This window comes from Cyprinodon tularosa, unplaced genomic scaffold (genome assembly GCF_016077235.1).
Source record: "Cyprinodon tularosa strain WSP-4 unplaced genomic scaffold, ASM1607723v1 ctg1130, whole genome shotgun sequence".
NCBI classification, from domain to species: domain Eukaryota; kingdom Metazoa; phylum Chordata; class Actinopteri; order Cyprinodontiformes; family Cyprinodontidae; genus Cyprinodon; species Cyprinodon tularosa.
In genome coordinates, this window is record NW_024037927.1 from 1 (window position 1) to 16,236 (window position 16,236).

The 16,236-nt window shown below is 39.3% G+C and overlaps 2 protein-coding genes across 4 annotated transcripts; both read right to left on the reverse strand.

The window, feature by feature from the left end:
- Window positions 1-858: 858 nt before the first annotated feature.
- On the reverse strand, window positions 859-5,398 carry LOC119794813 (signal transducer and activator of transcription 1-alpha/beta-like; the record flags this gene model as incomplete). Its single annotated transcript, XM_038302520.1, has 8 exons — window positions 5,272-5,398; window positions 3,376-3,503; window positions 1,763-1,907; window positions 1,590-1,685; window positions 1,421-1,507; window positions 1,259-1,337; window positions 1,098-1,189; window positions 859-1,010 (listed from the first exon to the last, which is right to left on the reverse strand). Coding segments are annotated over exons 2-8 (779 nt in total), but the record flags the coding sequence as incomplete, so codon positions are not given.
- A 6,603-nt stretch (window positions 5,399-12,001) lies between these two features.
- Window positions 12,002-15,160, reverse strand: LOC119794778 (growth/differentiation factor 8-like). 3 transcript variants are annotated; one of them, XM_038302503.1, is made up of 4 exons: window positions 15,059-15,160; window positions 13,822-14,109; window positions 13,282-13,652; window positions 12,002-12,819 (listed from the first exon to the last, which is right to left on the reverse strand). In XM_038302503.1, exons 2-4 carry the CDS (start codon window positions 14,099-14,101, stop codon window positions 12,439-12,441), a joined length of 1,032 nt encoding a protein of 343 aa, XP_038158431.1. In that variant the 5' UTR covers window positions 14,102-14,109; window positions 15,059-15,160; the 3' UTR covers window positions 12,002-12,438. The 3 variants fall into 3 exon arrangements, with proteins under 3 accessions (XP_038158431.1, XP_038158425.1, XP_038158418.1); XM_038302497.1 differs by lacking the exon at window positions 15,059-15,160 and having other exon boundaries at window positions 13,282-13,649; window positions 13,822-14,171; XM_038302490.1 differs by lacking the exon at window positions 15,059-15,160 and having other exon boundaries at window positions 13,822-14,171.
- Window positions 15,161-16,236: the final 1,076 nt, after the last annotated feature.

Consider the following 16,236-nt stretch of genomic DNA (forward strand, 5'->3'; position numbering starts at 1 on the left):
TATGGTTAGACCAAAAACGAAAAAAGGATTGGTTTTTCATATATCAATTCTAAGCTCCGATCAAGAATACGAAATGGAAAAACGGACAGCAACTCAGAATTTGATTTTAATATTTAATCGGTACAGTTTACGTGACCCGGAAGTTTGGTGGAGCGTTAGCTAAAAAAAACAAATGGCTTACCCCCACCACGTTCGATCAAGCTGCACCAGATAAGGCAGTCGGACCTATCAGCCATGGACAGTTACGTGTTATTTCCCTTTTCTCCTCAGACCGTGGAGAGCACAGAATCTTCTGACGCTCATCTTAGAGCATTCCTTGACACCCATCTGCTGCAATGAGCTGGAAATTTCGGCGTGTGTCAAACCGCTGGCAAACAGCTTCTCGATCAACATAGTGTGTGGTTCTAGCGTCGCCATGGTAACCACTTCATTACCCCAACTGCCGTGCAAAGAGCTATTTCCGGGTCACGTAAACTGTACCGATTAAATATTAAAATCTAATTTTGCGTTGCTGTCCGTTTTTCCATTTCGTATTTTTGATTGGAGCTTAGAATTGATATATGAAAAACCAATCCTTTTTTCGTTTTTGGTTTAACCATAAAAAACAAAAAACAAAATAACCAGTCAATTTTTTTTTTTTTTTTTGACAATTGAAAATAGAAAGAACGAATGATACACGGATTCTATTGAAAACTTTTGAAAAATAAATCTGTAAAAAAAAAAAAACTGGAAAAATTCAGTTTGTTAAAATCTAATTAAAAAAGATAATATATGGAAATTAAAGATGAAAAAAAAAAAATAAACTTGATTGAATGTGAATTATAAAGTCAGAGCTAACGCGTGTTAGCGTAGCCTCACCAGTTCTGCAGCTGGTCCACGCAGGCGTTGGGCGGGCCGCCGATGCAGGCGATCTGCTGCCGCTGCTTCCACTCCGGCAGCTCCTCAGAGATCAGGTCCTGGATCAGGTTCTGGGTCAGGTTCAGCAGCTCCGTCAGAAAGGTAACCACGTCCTTTAACACAGAAACAGGAGGACATGTTGGTTCTCATGTTTCCAGATGTTTCCAGCGGGTTTCCTCTCGTGCGTGCTGTGAGCTCACGTGGCGTTTCTGCTTCAGCTCCATGCACATCCGGGCCGTGTGGAACTTCTCCTTCTCCAGCTCTTTGGCTGAGATGCCGTTCAGCTCGTTCTCTGCAGAAGAGGCCGGATCAGCTCCACCTGTTTTCCCAGGTTCTCAGCGCTCTGGTCTCCGTTCCTTACCTCTGTTCTTCAGGGTGTTCATCTTGAAGTCGTACTCGTCCTGTAGGTCCTCCAAGTTCTTCAGCAGCTGGTCCAGGAACTGGAAGAAGAAACTCGCCTCCTTAGTGAGGTTCTGCTAACATCCAGCAGAGCTGATAACCAGAGTTGATCTGCTCATCAAACCTGAACTTTATCCTTCAGATCCTTGACTTTGTTGTCCAGCTTCTGCTTCTCCACCACCATGGCCGACACCGGTCCTTCTCCTTCCGCCTGTGGAAACAACGCCGCCGGGTTTGGATCTAACATTTCCAGATCAGATGGAGTTTCCTCTCAGCTCACATCCAGGTTTTACCTCCGCCTCTTTAGCGCAGGCCAGGATCTTCTGCTCCTCCTTGAGGTTCCTGGAGATGATCATCGCCATGGTGACGGGGTCCTCCTGGAACCGGTCCTGCAGAAAGGAAAAACGTTCCCGTTTAGAACCGGTTCAGCTCCGGGCCCGACCCGGATCCGGTTGAAGGCTCCCACCTGCAGGTTCCTCTTGATCTTGCGAAAGTTGTGCTGCTGCAGGAAGTTGCTCTCCAGAGCGAAGCGGCTGTGCTGGTCGTCCAGCTGAGCCAGCAGGTCGTGGAAGCGGATGGTGGCCAGCGAGTCCTGCATGGCCACCGTGTCCCTGAGGAGACCAAGGAGGACAGACGGCGTCAGCGCCTCATTGGTCGACCGATCAGACCTCAGCAGCAATCGTCGCTTGGAAATATCTAAATCTGATATTTTCTCCAACCTTTAAGGCGCCATCTTTACCTTCAAACCACTGGAGCTAACAACAAACATTCCTATTGCATTTATTTTTCTTTTGTTGTGAGTTTAAAGGAGTCATTTCCTGCTAATTTACAAGTATTCCTTCTAAAATTGCTTTAAAGTTCATGTTTATTCAGTTTTCAGCAGCAACGATGACGATGGTAAAATCATTCTGTTAACGCTCCTTTTTTTATTGACTGACGAACTAAACGTGGATCTTTGATGAACAAAAAAAATAAATACTCAAAGGTTTGTGTTTTAGTCAAGGAGACGATGGATGATCCTAGTTAAACCTGTTAAAAAATTCACAACAAAACGAAAATATTTGGGCAAAACCTGAACATATGCAGGCTGGATGATGGTGGAGATTTTTTTTTTAATATGTCATATTAAAGTAAGCGTTTTGTTTTTTTCCACGTTTTCTCCTGAATTTGAATAATAATAATAATAATATTATCGTGCATGCTCTCTTTGAGCAGGACGGGAGGAATAGCGGAGGCTGTAGGCTTTATTTATTTTATTTATAAATGTTGTAAATCAGGTTGGGTCCAGATTAGCCAGCAGGTGGGTCCTGGTCTGTTAAACCGTGACCTCTGATGTAGATCAAGGACCACAATCACACCCTCTTGTGGACTTTTCTGGTTTAGAAACAGAAAAACAAAGTCGAATTTCACACTCTGGATTTACCGGCAGGTTTTCACTGACAAACACATTTTACCACAAAAAAGTCCAACTTCTTTAACTGGATTCTTTCAAACCTTTGGAGTAAACTGCTCCCTGTTGCTCAGACTAAACATCTAGGCTTTCTGTTTTCTCTCAGCCTTTTTCTGCACCATCATAGCAGAGAAAGTTGCTGCTTTTAATTTCCTCTTCCATTCAGCCGTTTAAAAATCCCTTTTCAATTTTTTTTATTTTGTGCAAATGAAGATATTTGTCTATTTATTCTCAACCTACATTAATACAGAATATCATCTTTTTAATGAATTACACAGAATATATTCAGAATCAACACAGCTTGTTTTTACCCAACTTGAGTTGAACAATATCTCTGCATTTTCTAAACCGTCAAATCTAATTATTTCAGTTCATTTTAGTAGAAAAGGAGCCGTCTGCTCCAGGAGGTTCATTCAAGGACAGATGGAAGATAAACCTCTCTAATAAATGTCAAAAGTATCAGAAATGTGGGAAGTTATTCCTAATTTAAAGAGAAAATCTTCCATCCAACAACCTCAATAGATATGAAGTTCTTCCTGTTTGCCCGCCTACTGAAGGAGTTCATCAGCTTGAAGCAGAAACCAAGCGAGGAGCTCAGATTCAGGCCTGATCTCCTATCAGTTCCTCACCAGTCGATGCTCTCGATCCACCTGCTCAGGTACTGCCGGATGTCCATGGGGAACGAGTCATCATACAGCTGGTCCACCTGCTCCAGGTACTTACAGTCCAGCATCTGAAGCTGGCACCACTGCGCCATCTGCTGGTGATAAAGAACATCTGCATCAGATTGACTCAGTTTGAGTTAAATAAAAGCAAAACAAACAAAATAAATAAAAAAAAAAACCTGCAAAGTGATGCTAAATGATAAAGGATCAACAGGAAGTCTTTAATCAATCAAACTGATGGGATGTTGTGTAGAATTGATTCCTTGGAGAGACCATAAAGGATGTAAATAACAATAAAACCTTTTAACACAAGACGATTTCCTTTTATAACTGGATCCTGGTCCTCATGCTTTTTGTTTCAGATTGAGAAACGTCTAAACGAAATGAAAAGCTGATAATCACATTAGACAAAAAACATAGAAGTCAAACAAAACTAGCTCTTATCAGCTCAGAGCGGCAGCAAAGAATAGGAAATGAAAGCTCCTCCCTGATAAGATTTCATTAGAAACGGAAAGTTAAAACAAAACACAATAATCTAGTGAGGAAGACTCTGTTACGCTTAATTATATTACCTTAAAAAAGGTCATAATGTATTTATGCTCCTATGAACCGCCGGATCAATATGTTACTAGATTAGATTAGATTAGAAATAGATTAGTATTAGATTAAAGATTATTTTTGGGACATTTTTTTTATGCTACACAAATATCTGCCTTTTATGAAATCATAAAGAAGAACCAAATAGTTTAACGGACAAACGAAGTGAAAATATATTCTTCCTAAATTTGATTTAATAATAAATCAGCACAACTCAGCTCTGATGTTATCATCTAGTTCCTGTAAGAAGAGCCAGTTAATAGCATAAAGGATGTGGGTCTACCTTTAATCAGCTCTAGTTCTAATCCAAAACACCAGATTACGCTCAACAGATTACAGAATCTTTGAAACATTAACAATCATTAAAAACTGCTGGTGAAATTTGGTGATTTTTGCAAATAAAGCCTAATTTGAGCCATTTTTGCAACTTAGAGCTGCTCTATCCTGAGCACCTCATACTTATTTTGCCTTATTCTGCATTAAATTAGTTTTCAAAGCACAAATGTTTAATATACGATATGCAAATGTTTAATTGAATCGTTTTTTTATAGCTGTGGTGCACCGGTGTGCATGTTAACATTTAATTCAGATTAAAACAACATAACTGATTTTACAAATAAGGGATTATTATTCTAAATATAGTTGATATACTTGGGACTAAGATCATAATAATTATATCAAATAATCATTTCAATCCAGGTTTGGATCCAGGAGTTGCAATCAGAGATATATAAGGCCAAATTAAAAAAAATAAAATAAAAATAGTAGATATTTTTGTATGTTTACAACTGAAATCAAGGTTCCACAAATATCAAAATCCATATGAAATTAATTAAGAGTGTATAATAATAATAATAATCATGTATAAGTGTATAGTAATAATAATAATAAGTGTATAATAATTATAATAATAGATTGTGAACAGAAAAATGCAGTTTAGGTTGTTTAAAAAGAGTGAAACAGCCCTTTAATGCTAATCAGAAGCTAACCTAAAAGCTGTATTTACCTCCTACATGTCAGCAGCAGGGCGACTGAAAATATGAGCCCATGAAAAACAGTATTTAACAGCAATAAGCCAGATTATTAGTATATATTGTTAATTAACAAAATAAAAGAATAAAAACTCATCTTTAACTTCCGTTAAGTTGTCTCGAGCTACTACTTTAGCTACTTGCTAACTCGAATGATTTGCTCCGCTAATAAAAATAAAACCGTAGCGAATTAAATGTTTACATGACATGACAGACAGGTGATAAGACTTGCCTTTTATTTTGTAGAAGGTTGTACTCTCGCTGTGAAACAGGTTTAAGGTCCTGATGGCGATTTCCTTCCACAAATGCTCGCTTCTGTCAGCTTCCCAACCTTCTTCCAGTGACGCACCACAGCGAGAACTTCTCAGCCAATCATAAAGGGGAATCCACAACAGGTCGCCGCCTCTTTCCTGCTTGTAGCCAATCAGAACACGGAAAAGTGGCTGATCCGTCAACTCCCACACGCAGCCGTAATAACAGTATTTAAAAACAAGTTTTTAACACAAAAACTTTATTTTATTGGTTGTATCTTATGCATTAGAAGGAAGTATATATTTTTATGTAGTCGAGACATGTCATGGTATTTTTAAGATGCATTTTAGATCTTTAAATAAAAACAATATATGTGTGTTGGGGAGGAATGACACTAAGACGGAACAGCCTGGAGAAATCACGTGTTTTCAGAGAAAGGCGCAAATGCACAACATTGAAACTGAAACTTAACAAAAAAGATGATCAATGATTATTAAGTTTGCCCAGAATAATAATAAAGCACTGCTTCTCAGACGTTTTAAAATGAAAAATGCTTTTTTTTTTTTGGCATATATTACTGAATATAAAAACTTAAAGCTTTTATCAATATCTTTCAATCGAATTAATCTAACTATAATCTAAGAGTGTCCGTGCATCTTTTAAAGTTTTTTTGCGTTTTTATTTTGTGTGTTTTTAGATACTGATATTAAAAAAGTAACTGTTTGATCTTTATTTTAAGATGCAAAAAATAAAATAAGCCTTAAAATGCAGTATGGGTTGGTTGATGAATCAGACTGAAGATGTTTTATCTTTATCGCTCCTTTTATCTTCTCTTTATTTAATCTTTTCTCCTTTTCTTTCTGTTTTTCCTTTCCTGTTCTACTTACATTGCAGTGTCCATATAATCTCTAATACTCCCTGCATGAATAATAAAGATATATATCTGCATAAATCAATCAGAACGCTGTAGCGATAGCTGTACTGCTCCACTTGTGAAAGTAAAATCTGTTGGGTTCTTTTTGGCATCAGGACAATTATTTTTATTGCCACATCGCCAGACAGGACACTGTTAAAAGAAATGTAGTGTTTCTATTTGAGTCAAAATAACTTGAGCAGGGTTAGGTTCTAAAACATCCCCCAAGGTTAAATAACTCCAAGATAACAGTTCAATCCATCATCCAAGCATTAAAAGATGATAAACTAACTGCATTCTGTGCTTAAAAAAAGATGTTTATGAACGATTGCTTAGTAGAGAGGGAATGTTGGCCTAGTGGTTAGAGCTGTGCGTTTGTGCTCTGAGAACGTTGCAAGTACCCAGTTCAATCCACACTCCTCCCTGGGCACCGCACAATGGCAGCCCGCTGCTTCCAAAGGGGATGGGTTAAAACCAGAGGTAAATTTCTCCAATGTGAGATCATTAAAGTTCAATTATTCAGTTATTATTATTAGGGAAGATATGTTGAAAGAAACCTACATGACGTCCAGTTAGTCTGCCCAGGTTCACTGGGATAATGCAAAACTTTAAATCTTCTCGGGCTTGGTTGGAGATTCTCTTCCTCGCAGGACAACCGTCCTAATCGTCGAGCTGGAGACACAACAGAAGGTTAGATCAAAGCACATTAGTGTGATAGAATGGCCTAATCAAAGTCTGGTCTCAATTCAACTCAGAACCAGAGGGAAAAAAAAGAACCAACTTTATAAGGTGAGTTTCAACCTCGAAGGCCTGAACACAATCTTATGCCACACTTTTCAGTGTAATACTGACATGCTCCTTTCTCCACACTCCTCTGCACTGATCTATGGCTTTTAATGTATGATCTGGTTGAACTATAAAGTGCCTTGAGATGTCCTTTGTTGTGAATTGGCGCTATATAAATAAACTGAATAGAATTGAATTGAATTAATGCAAATCAAAGCACTGACCATTGAGGATTTACCATGACAAGGTCCAGAATACGAATGTACAGATAACCAAACAAAACAAAAAGTATAATTTTAATCAGAAAATATAATAATGCAGGAAAGGCAATCATTTCAATTTTTAAAATGATACAAATCAAAGCAGACATTAAAAATATTATTAAATATGTTAATTGCTGTTTTTATTATTATTGTACATAAAAAAAAAATGATAAAGGATGTTCCAGATTTCACCTCAGCTAGATTTTTAAATCAGTCTTATTTGGATAAAATTACATCCTGAACAAATAAGTAATGATCCAAGGAGGACAAATTTTCATTTTTAATGGAAATACACACAACAGAAATAAAGACAAGAGACAAATAAAGGCAGAGGATAGAAAGCACCATGGCTGAAGGGTTTGAGTTTACTATTTTTTATGTAATTAGATTTCTATTTAATTCCTGTACAGAGTCTTAGATCAATGTTTGGATTCTGATAGTTTGTGTTTTAGCAGAACAAAGACCTAAAAGGTCAGAAACCCCCATGAAGCAGCAACAGTCAGGACATCTGCTCTTAGCAACACGACATCAAAGCCCCCCTCTAGAATCCAGTTTCTGCTCAGACACTGAGTCCTCTTCAGTTCCCTGCAATAATACAGCACTAATAAAAAGAGTAAATGTTCTGGAATAGCTATAATAAGGCATAGATATAATAATAATAATATTTCAAATTGTTTTTTTTTTGTTGCTTTTTTTTGTTTTGTTTTGCTTTTTTTTTTTTTTTTTTCCAGCAAAAACCACATCTTCATGCTGGAGTTAATCTGCTGCAGTTCATCTGAACCACCACTAGGTGCTGCTGCTACACTACATTCTTGTCATATTCGGTCCAATCAGCTCACATCCTTTTGTGCAGAACAATAAAATTTGTATTCCAACACAAACGAGTTTACCATTCACAATAAAACATAATCTGCTTTTTGCACAAACTTAAAATTAGTTAACTTCACGTCCCCATGGTCTTACCAGCGGAAAGAAAAAGTTTCTGTCTAACGCAAGGGTGTAGGTTTGATTTCCACTTTGGTAGGGACACTATTGGTCCTAAGTTTCATTAATGTAAATTTACCTTTGCAAAAATATGCATGCCTTTTTAATGCTTGAAGTAAGCATTAGGGTGCATTTCGTTTAAAGAGAAAAGCAGCCTTTCTTGCTACATTTATACTAATTTTATAAGCACTGCACACATTAGATGTTGTTTTTCAATGTTTGAAGCATCTCTGGATCTGATGAATGTGGAATTAGGACTTTTTTCCACTTTGAAAAGGTTTGCATTTAAACTTACCAGTGACTAAGACAGTAGGTAAACATGTGCCAATTTAACCAAATATAGCCTAAATATGCCTGTTATATGTGGATTTATCCTGTATTTTCTTTTGAAGATATAGAATTGTTCAAAGGTAAACAGGTGAAACAGTCTTATTTTTTAAATGCTCTCTCTGTATCATGAAACAATGCAAAATAACACATTCAAGGAACGGCAAATACATTTATTATATTTACATTTAGTGGCATCATCTAAAAAAACAACAACACTAAGAATGTGACTAAATTTATTCCAATATAAAATCACTTTTAACAATTATTAAAAGAAAATATAACACAGCTGGATTCAAGCATTTTTACCAAAAACTAATGTATTGTAATAATTAACTTATAGATTGTGTGGAAATCTATGTCAAATAAAATCAGTGTAAATAGTGTTCCTCTGTTTGTTATTGTCTTTATCCTATTTTTAAAAGTTAAAAGTCAGTTAAGGCCCCACCTCGTCTTGTTATACTCTATAAAAGAAATAACACCTGCTATTTATAGCTGAACTGCCTGAAACGGTAACAGTGATCCACCACACTGAACTGTTAATTATAAACATTTTATATAAACATGTTATTCAAATCGAATTATTGGTAGGGACAATTAGGTCAGTCCAAAATGTTGGTCGGGACATGTCCCTATCGTCCCTATGCAAACCTACGCCCATGGTCTAGTGACTTGTTCTGAAGTCATGAGAAACAAATTAGACAAAAAATAAAAAATAGACAAGAAGCAACTTCTGTCAAAGGAGATGAATCCTTCTGCTCATCTGGAGAAGAACAAGAACGGGCATTCCATGTCTGGAGTCAATAGTAAAGATTCCTGTCCAGTCCCTGATTGGGCGCCATCCTATGACACAACTCTGCTGTGGAAAAAAAAAAAAAAAAGTGGGACCAAACTTGTCTTAACAAACCAGGGACACTTGAGGATGAGGTTTGGTCTTTGCTGCATGTTGTCAAAGAAATAAAATGCTGATAAAACCAATACCTTTAAATGACGGGCCTGTGGTACATTTGGATCTTATTGCATTTCTTTTTAAACGAGTAAATCAGCCACTCTATAGTTGCTAGTCATATTGCTGTCAGCAATATTTCAGTTTTTTGTTGCTGTTTTTTTGTGGTTTTCTGGAGCATTTTTTTTCCGTCAAATCATTATCTGAAGACAGGTGTAACCGATATGATCTTTATTTTGCACCAATAACTGACACCAATAAAAGTTTCCAAATCCTCTTTCCAGAAAACTTTTCCTGTGATTTGTTGTAGCTGTGATGAACTGCATGAATAACAGCAAGAAATATGCAAACAGACAAAGGTGGCATGTCATTCGGTTCATGTTTTTCAAAATAAGAGCGACGCCCTGTGGGGTTTGCTCTGGTCAAAGCTCAAATCAGGACAGCCAGCTGCAGGAGGTCAGGCGTTTATCTGAGATTTTTCTGCTCTTGTTTCATACAGGGTTTTCCTCTGATCACAGAAGCTATTAAAGATATTTACCGACATCTCAGCAAGTCATGGGAACTCAAACAAATGCTAATCTAAACTTGCAGGATTTATTTCTAAAATTCCCAAAATACAGTGTTAATTTCACAGATATTAAAAACAAAACAAGCAATTAAATTTTCCTCTTAAACTGCAAGTGCAAACTGAAATGTTGTGATCTGCTCACATTAAGGTGCAACACTCCAAGAGATGATTGTATAACAAGAAAAATATTCAGAGAAAACAATTTTAGACCAACTTTTCAGTAGAAAACAAGCAAAATTTCACAAGATGAAGCTATTGTGCAAAACACTTGCAAGATAAGTTTCATAAGATTGAAACTCTGATGAAACATATTCATTTGACTTGGGTCAGTTGATATTTTTCAGAGACAATAAAAAAAATGTGGCCATTTCAAATAATAGGTTAGAAAAACATATTGAATTCCTGACAGAAATCTGCATTTCAACTCACAGGTTTGGACTCCAAATTCAATATGGCTACCTGATTCTATGCTTTATAAATTGGGCTATAAAGACAACTGCACTAGGGTGACCAAATTTGGGTTTCTGAAAAAGGGAAGGGGGGGTCTGGGACTGGACCGGGCATCCAAACCAAGCCGTGAGCTCTGAGGCTGGTCCGGGTACCCCAGCGGCTGAGGACAGAGCGACCGAACCCGACCCTGTATGCTTCCCCCGCCTTCCTTACCGTGCTTCAGGGTAAGCACGGTGTCCAGGCTACTGTCAACGGGTCAGGTCGGTCGCTCCGTCCCCAGCCCCAACCAGCCCCGGAGCTAACGGCTTGGACATGTCCGGGAAAAAGAGGACACCCTAAACTGTACCAACTGTAGAAGTGTAAATGTTTCTGTCAGGTTTGCATCTAAAGAAACGCTGGGATATTAGCGAAATGATACCAATGATACATTGGCTTATTAGTGACTTATTTTTTTTAACTATTAACTGGATCCGGTGTTGCACTCAATCGGAAGTCAGAAGTAGGAATTATTAAACAAGCTTGATCACCTTGAAGCAACACTGTGTAACTTTTGTCCCAAGTATTAGCTTAATTTGAGCTATTTCAATTCACTTTTGAGGTCAATATTTAGCTAACTAAGCTCAAAATGGCTTAATATATGGACATACGTATGTGTAGTTATCTCATTTATGATTTAATCTAGAGGGCAGTTGCCTTTATATGCGCTAAACCCGAGCAATACAGGTTCAGCACCCCTAGTTGCCGAAAGTTGCAAAGCGCTGCCTTAGAGCAGGAATTCTCAGTCTAAAGTACAAACTGCTAAAAACTTTTCTAGCAAATATCTGTGAGTCATGCTGCTATCTGTAGCTAGCATCAGGTTACTGGATGACAACAGCTGAGGATTCCTGCAGCAAAGTTGGCTTCCCAGACCTATTGTCTTATATTAGTTGCAGAAAGAAGAAAGCGATAACTATGCTGCTTAACAGACTGGAGCCAAGTGATCCAAGTCACTAAAAGGGTTTATCACAGTGACTAAGGCTGGTACATTCAAAATATGTCAGTGAGGGTTTATATTCTTTATCAACTTCTGTTTAACGAACCTCAATGTTTGTTACAACTTCCAGCTTGACTCTTGGACTGTGTCCAAACGTCCACCCTAACCCCTAAATCCTTCAATTACTATATATAGCAGTGACTACATAGTGGACTTTATAGTTAACTCAGTTAACTGACCGTTCGGGGAGACGATCACAACTTTTAGCTTCCTATTGTTCATGAGGTCGCCTCCCCGCAGGGCACCTCCGCCATCTTTGTTATTTGTCGCTGCTGTCGGGTTGAGACGCTGTAACAACAAATCATAATGCTTTGCTAGGAGAGCTCTCACAAAGCATTCTGGGATATATCTATTTGTCTGGTGACCATGGATGATCATTACTTTTTAAAGTGCATTCAAAATTCGAAATTTCAAAACTTCGAAATTTAGAGTCAACTACTTTTTCATCCACTAGACGTTCAGACATTAATCTAAAATGGCGTAAGCACTATATAGTGACCTATATACTGGTTAGGGAAGATATTTGGACACAGCCTATATAACCTGCTCTTTCTCCATGTTTGGTCTCAGGTCTCATATTGGTTTAGAATATTAGCTTCATACTGCTTAAGGTGGTTAAAGAACTTTGCTTGTGGGAATATTTTGTCTCCTTTAAGCTTTTTTATTATTATTTACTGAAGCATCTGTGTTACATTGGGGTAAAGGGTTTCTGGCATAGTCTTAAAGACTAACCCGCATTCAGTCAGTTGCATTTGATCTGAATCAAGCTTTTTAACCTACTGCGATTGATCTCCTTAAATTGTACTTCTTTTGAGGAGTTTTATGATTTTCCCAGTGAATTAGTCTCCTTCAACCTCCCACAGGCTATTTGGTTGCTTCATGAGCAGCCACAGTTGTCAACCACCATAGACTTGATCATCCCATAGATGATCTGCTCCTTGCTGTTGAAGTAAAGCATGTTTATAGGCGACATCTTGGTGGGGGTGCAGCAGGGTCCCACAGTGCCCCGGGGGTTGGCCTTGTTCACCAGGTGTGCATGCGGATACTGTTGCAGGTGAAGGAACTCGCACTCCCCTGAGCAGTAATTGGCTCTGTACCGTTTGGGGGCAATAATCCAGTCCCAGCCAAACTCCTCGAAGTCGACAGTGAGTGGATAGCGGCAGCAGCGGGTCTCTGAAGACTCCTCGTCACAGTTCAGGCCAGAGTCTCGGCGCGATCTCTTAGAACTGTCCAAGATCTTAACTTCAATGAACGGTTGCTGGAATGATAAAGAACGATTTAGGGTAAAATGCAAGAAACTACTTGCCACAGAAATGGGTTTGGATATTAACAAAGCTACTGTCAGTCTCAGAATCGGAATCCACTGAACTAGGCACAGCTAGGGGAATCAGTGATATACATCCACCATCATGATTATCTGACTGCTATGTCCTCCGTGCCTGCTATGCTATGAAGAAAAGTTACCTATTTTGGGTCTGATTCAAAGATACTGGTAGTCGGTCAGATTCACAGGGAGCTTAACCTGATCTACAGCATCATTTGGCTGCCAAAGGGAGGATAGAATTGGGACTGAGGGAAAAAGGAGGGATGCTTGGACTTTTCAATATTTGTGCCACACGTTGGACAGCCCTGGCCAAGTGCATGCTGGATGCGGGAGGAAAGTGACAGAAGGGAGAACTTTGGGGTCTTTCTACTGTGAAACCAGTATAAGTTTTCTCACCAGTCCCTCCTCTCCAGGCTCTGCAGAGGTCACGGCCAGATCCTCTCCTCCAGGGTTAAAACCCTTGATCTCCAGCCCATAGCTGTCCTCCGGCTGCCGCAGCCAGGCCTGCAGCAGGGATTTGATGTCAATGCTCTGCCAGGAGCTGGCTCCAGCTTCAGTGTCGATCTTCAGGGAGCGGACCCGCACCCTGGTGGTGTTCCCCTCCCTGGCCGGCCTGAGGCGGGACACCTGAAGGAAGACACTGGTGTGGATGTTGGATGGACGCAGGTGAACCCACAGCTGTGCGCTCAGGATGTTCTTAGGCTGGATCTTTGGACTCAGGCTGAACAGGCAGCAGGAAGACATCTCCTCTGGGGAGACGGGACCTGCTACAAGAAATAAGTTGATATATTTGAAAAGTTTCACATTAAAGTTAACAATCCTATTGCTCTAAAAAGAACCAAACTCGCATGATTTATGCAACAACATTTACGCACGGGCTGCGTTTTGACTGGAAAAGTATTGCAGCTAAAACGCAGAAGCAGGAAATGCGTTTACGCTTTGTTGCCATGGTGATAATGGTCTCGGTAGTGGTGTGCTCCGCGTCCTCCACCCGTGGGTCGTACTGGTCCAGCAGCTGCGTCAGAGGAGGCGCCTTGGGGATGAGCTGGCGGATCATGTCCCTGCTGATGTTGGGCGCCTGCTCCAGCCGCAGGATGCTGAGGATCTGGGACCTGATGCTGTGGAGCCTCAGCTGCTTGCTGTGTTCTCGGAAGTCGCAGGCTGAGCACTGCTCCAAGCCGTCAGAAAGCAGCTCGGAGGTCTGGTTCATCTCCATGGTGCAGCCTGCAGAAAGGATGGCGGTGAAAGAGAGTAAGAGGAGCATCCTGCAGAGAGGAAGGAGAGAGCGATGTGACTCTGAAGTGAGGCTGGTCTCAGGACTTTATGATTGGCTGCAAAATATGTTTTTTTTTTATTTTTTTTTCCTCTTTGTGTGGAAGTGATATTTAAAGAGGCAGCAGGAGTTTCAAACTATTTATTGGTCCAATTTAAAAAGACAGACCAGCTGAGAAAAACATATTGATCACCTGGTTCTTCTGGAGAAGAGTGTTTGTTTTAGATCACATGTAAGTAAGGAAAGGAAGAACCTGAAAGAAGCAGCAAGGCTCTGCAAGCACTGAACCAGTTAAGCAAAGTGGGTGGGGAGGCTGCCAGTCCATCACTGAGACACAACCATGTACACATAGAGTTACAGCTAAGGAAAGTTTTAGAGAGAAAAAAAGGCTTAACAATCTAGGGGTTTGGATATTGGAAGGAAATCACAGTTAAACCGTACAGAAAGACACCAAGCTGGATTTTCCTTGGGGAAAGCAATGGGGCAACATCGCCACCAGAGGGGAGTGTTGCTTGCCAAGTGTGCGCTAAATAGAGTTTAACCCACTTTATTTTCTTTAATTTTAACCTTTTCCAGTGTAAATGTTGACTTTAGAGTAAAAAAAAAAAACAAAAACAGGAAGACTTTGTCTTAAATGCTAAGTTAGAAGCAGGCTGGGATGCGCTGAGCTTGATTGAAAAGCATATGAACATTTATATTATTTTACATTTGACAAATAGATTGTACATGGAAATGGTTAATGGTACATTATTTTACCAACCAATGTTGCCTTGGTTTTATTAGGCAAACATACTACCCACAGCGACTCTCTGAACTGGATTAAAATAAGTTTCTTTTAAATGATTCACTATTAAAATATGAAACTGACAGAGATTCTCTCAATTCCCCATTTAAACTTACTGCAGTTCCTCGTGATGTCGCTCTAGGTGTGGCAACTGGTTTTGCCTGCTAAGCAAAGCAGGGTATCGTCTGCATACAGGAAGAAGATCAAGGAAATATTCTCCACCTGACAGCAACATGCCAAAAAGATGTCTTAGGACAGGAATGTCGCTGTCCTACAGCTTTTACATGTGTCCCCACTCCAACAAACCTGACTAATTAATGGTTAATGGTCAGGCCTCTGCTAAACCCACCGACAGGCCAAGGAGGTAACTTTTATTTCTAATATGTTGTAAGAGTAAAAGCTGCAGGACAGTGGCACTCGAAGACAGATGTTGCACACCCCTATCTTAGGAGATCAACTTTCAGCCCATAACAGCTTAATCTTTTCTGCAACATAAGCTCTAATCTTTTTTTTTATTGTTTTTTGTCACAGTCTTGGTTTTGTTATGTTTATTTAGAGTATTCAGTTTTACTTTGCTCCTTGTTTTAGTGTTTAATTATTATTTTGTTGTTTTCTTATTAGTTCCTGTCTTCCAGGTTTTCCATTTGTTGTCCTCTGCTGCCCTCTTGTGTCCTCTATCCCTAGCTCTGTTTTCTGCTCTGTCCTCACCTGTTTTCAATCCCCTCGTTAGCCCTCTCTTTGTCTCTGTCCCCTTTAAAAGCCCTCCCTCTTCAGTTCCTGTTTGCTGGATCCTCGTCTAACGTCTTTCTGCTTACCTCGTCTCTCCCTGGCTCATAGAGTTTGGTTTCCCCTGATGTCTCCCTGGTTCTGGGTTGTTTGTTATTTTTGTTGGATTTTTTTGATTCCTGCCTCTGTACCTGTGGACCTTATTAAACCCACCTAAATTGACCTCTGCCTACTTGCCTCTGCTTTTGGGTCCTCAATCCAACACCAAATCGTGACATTTTTTAGTGTTTAATCTTGGCAATGTTAATCATTTTAAACAACTATAATATATCTGTTACCATTGCATCCTGGGAATTGTAATCTATTTGTAATGCATACTGTTATCTCCAGCCTTTTTAGATTTAGTCAAAACCTGAATAAGAATAATAATCCAGCATGACTGCACAGTTTGGTATGTTAAAAATGTTTTGTCAGTTATTTTTAGGTGTAGAAGGCATCTCAAACTGCTTCACAAGACACCCATCTCGAATCTTTTTCTCAGTCATCCATACTGTAGTAAAAAAAAAAA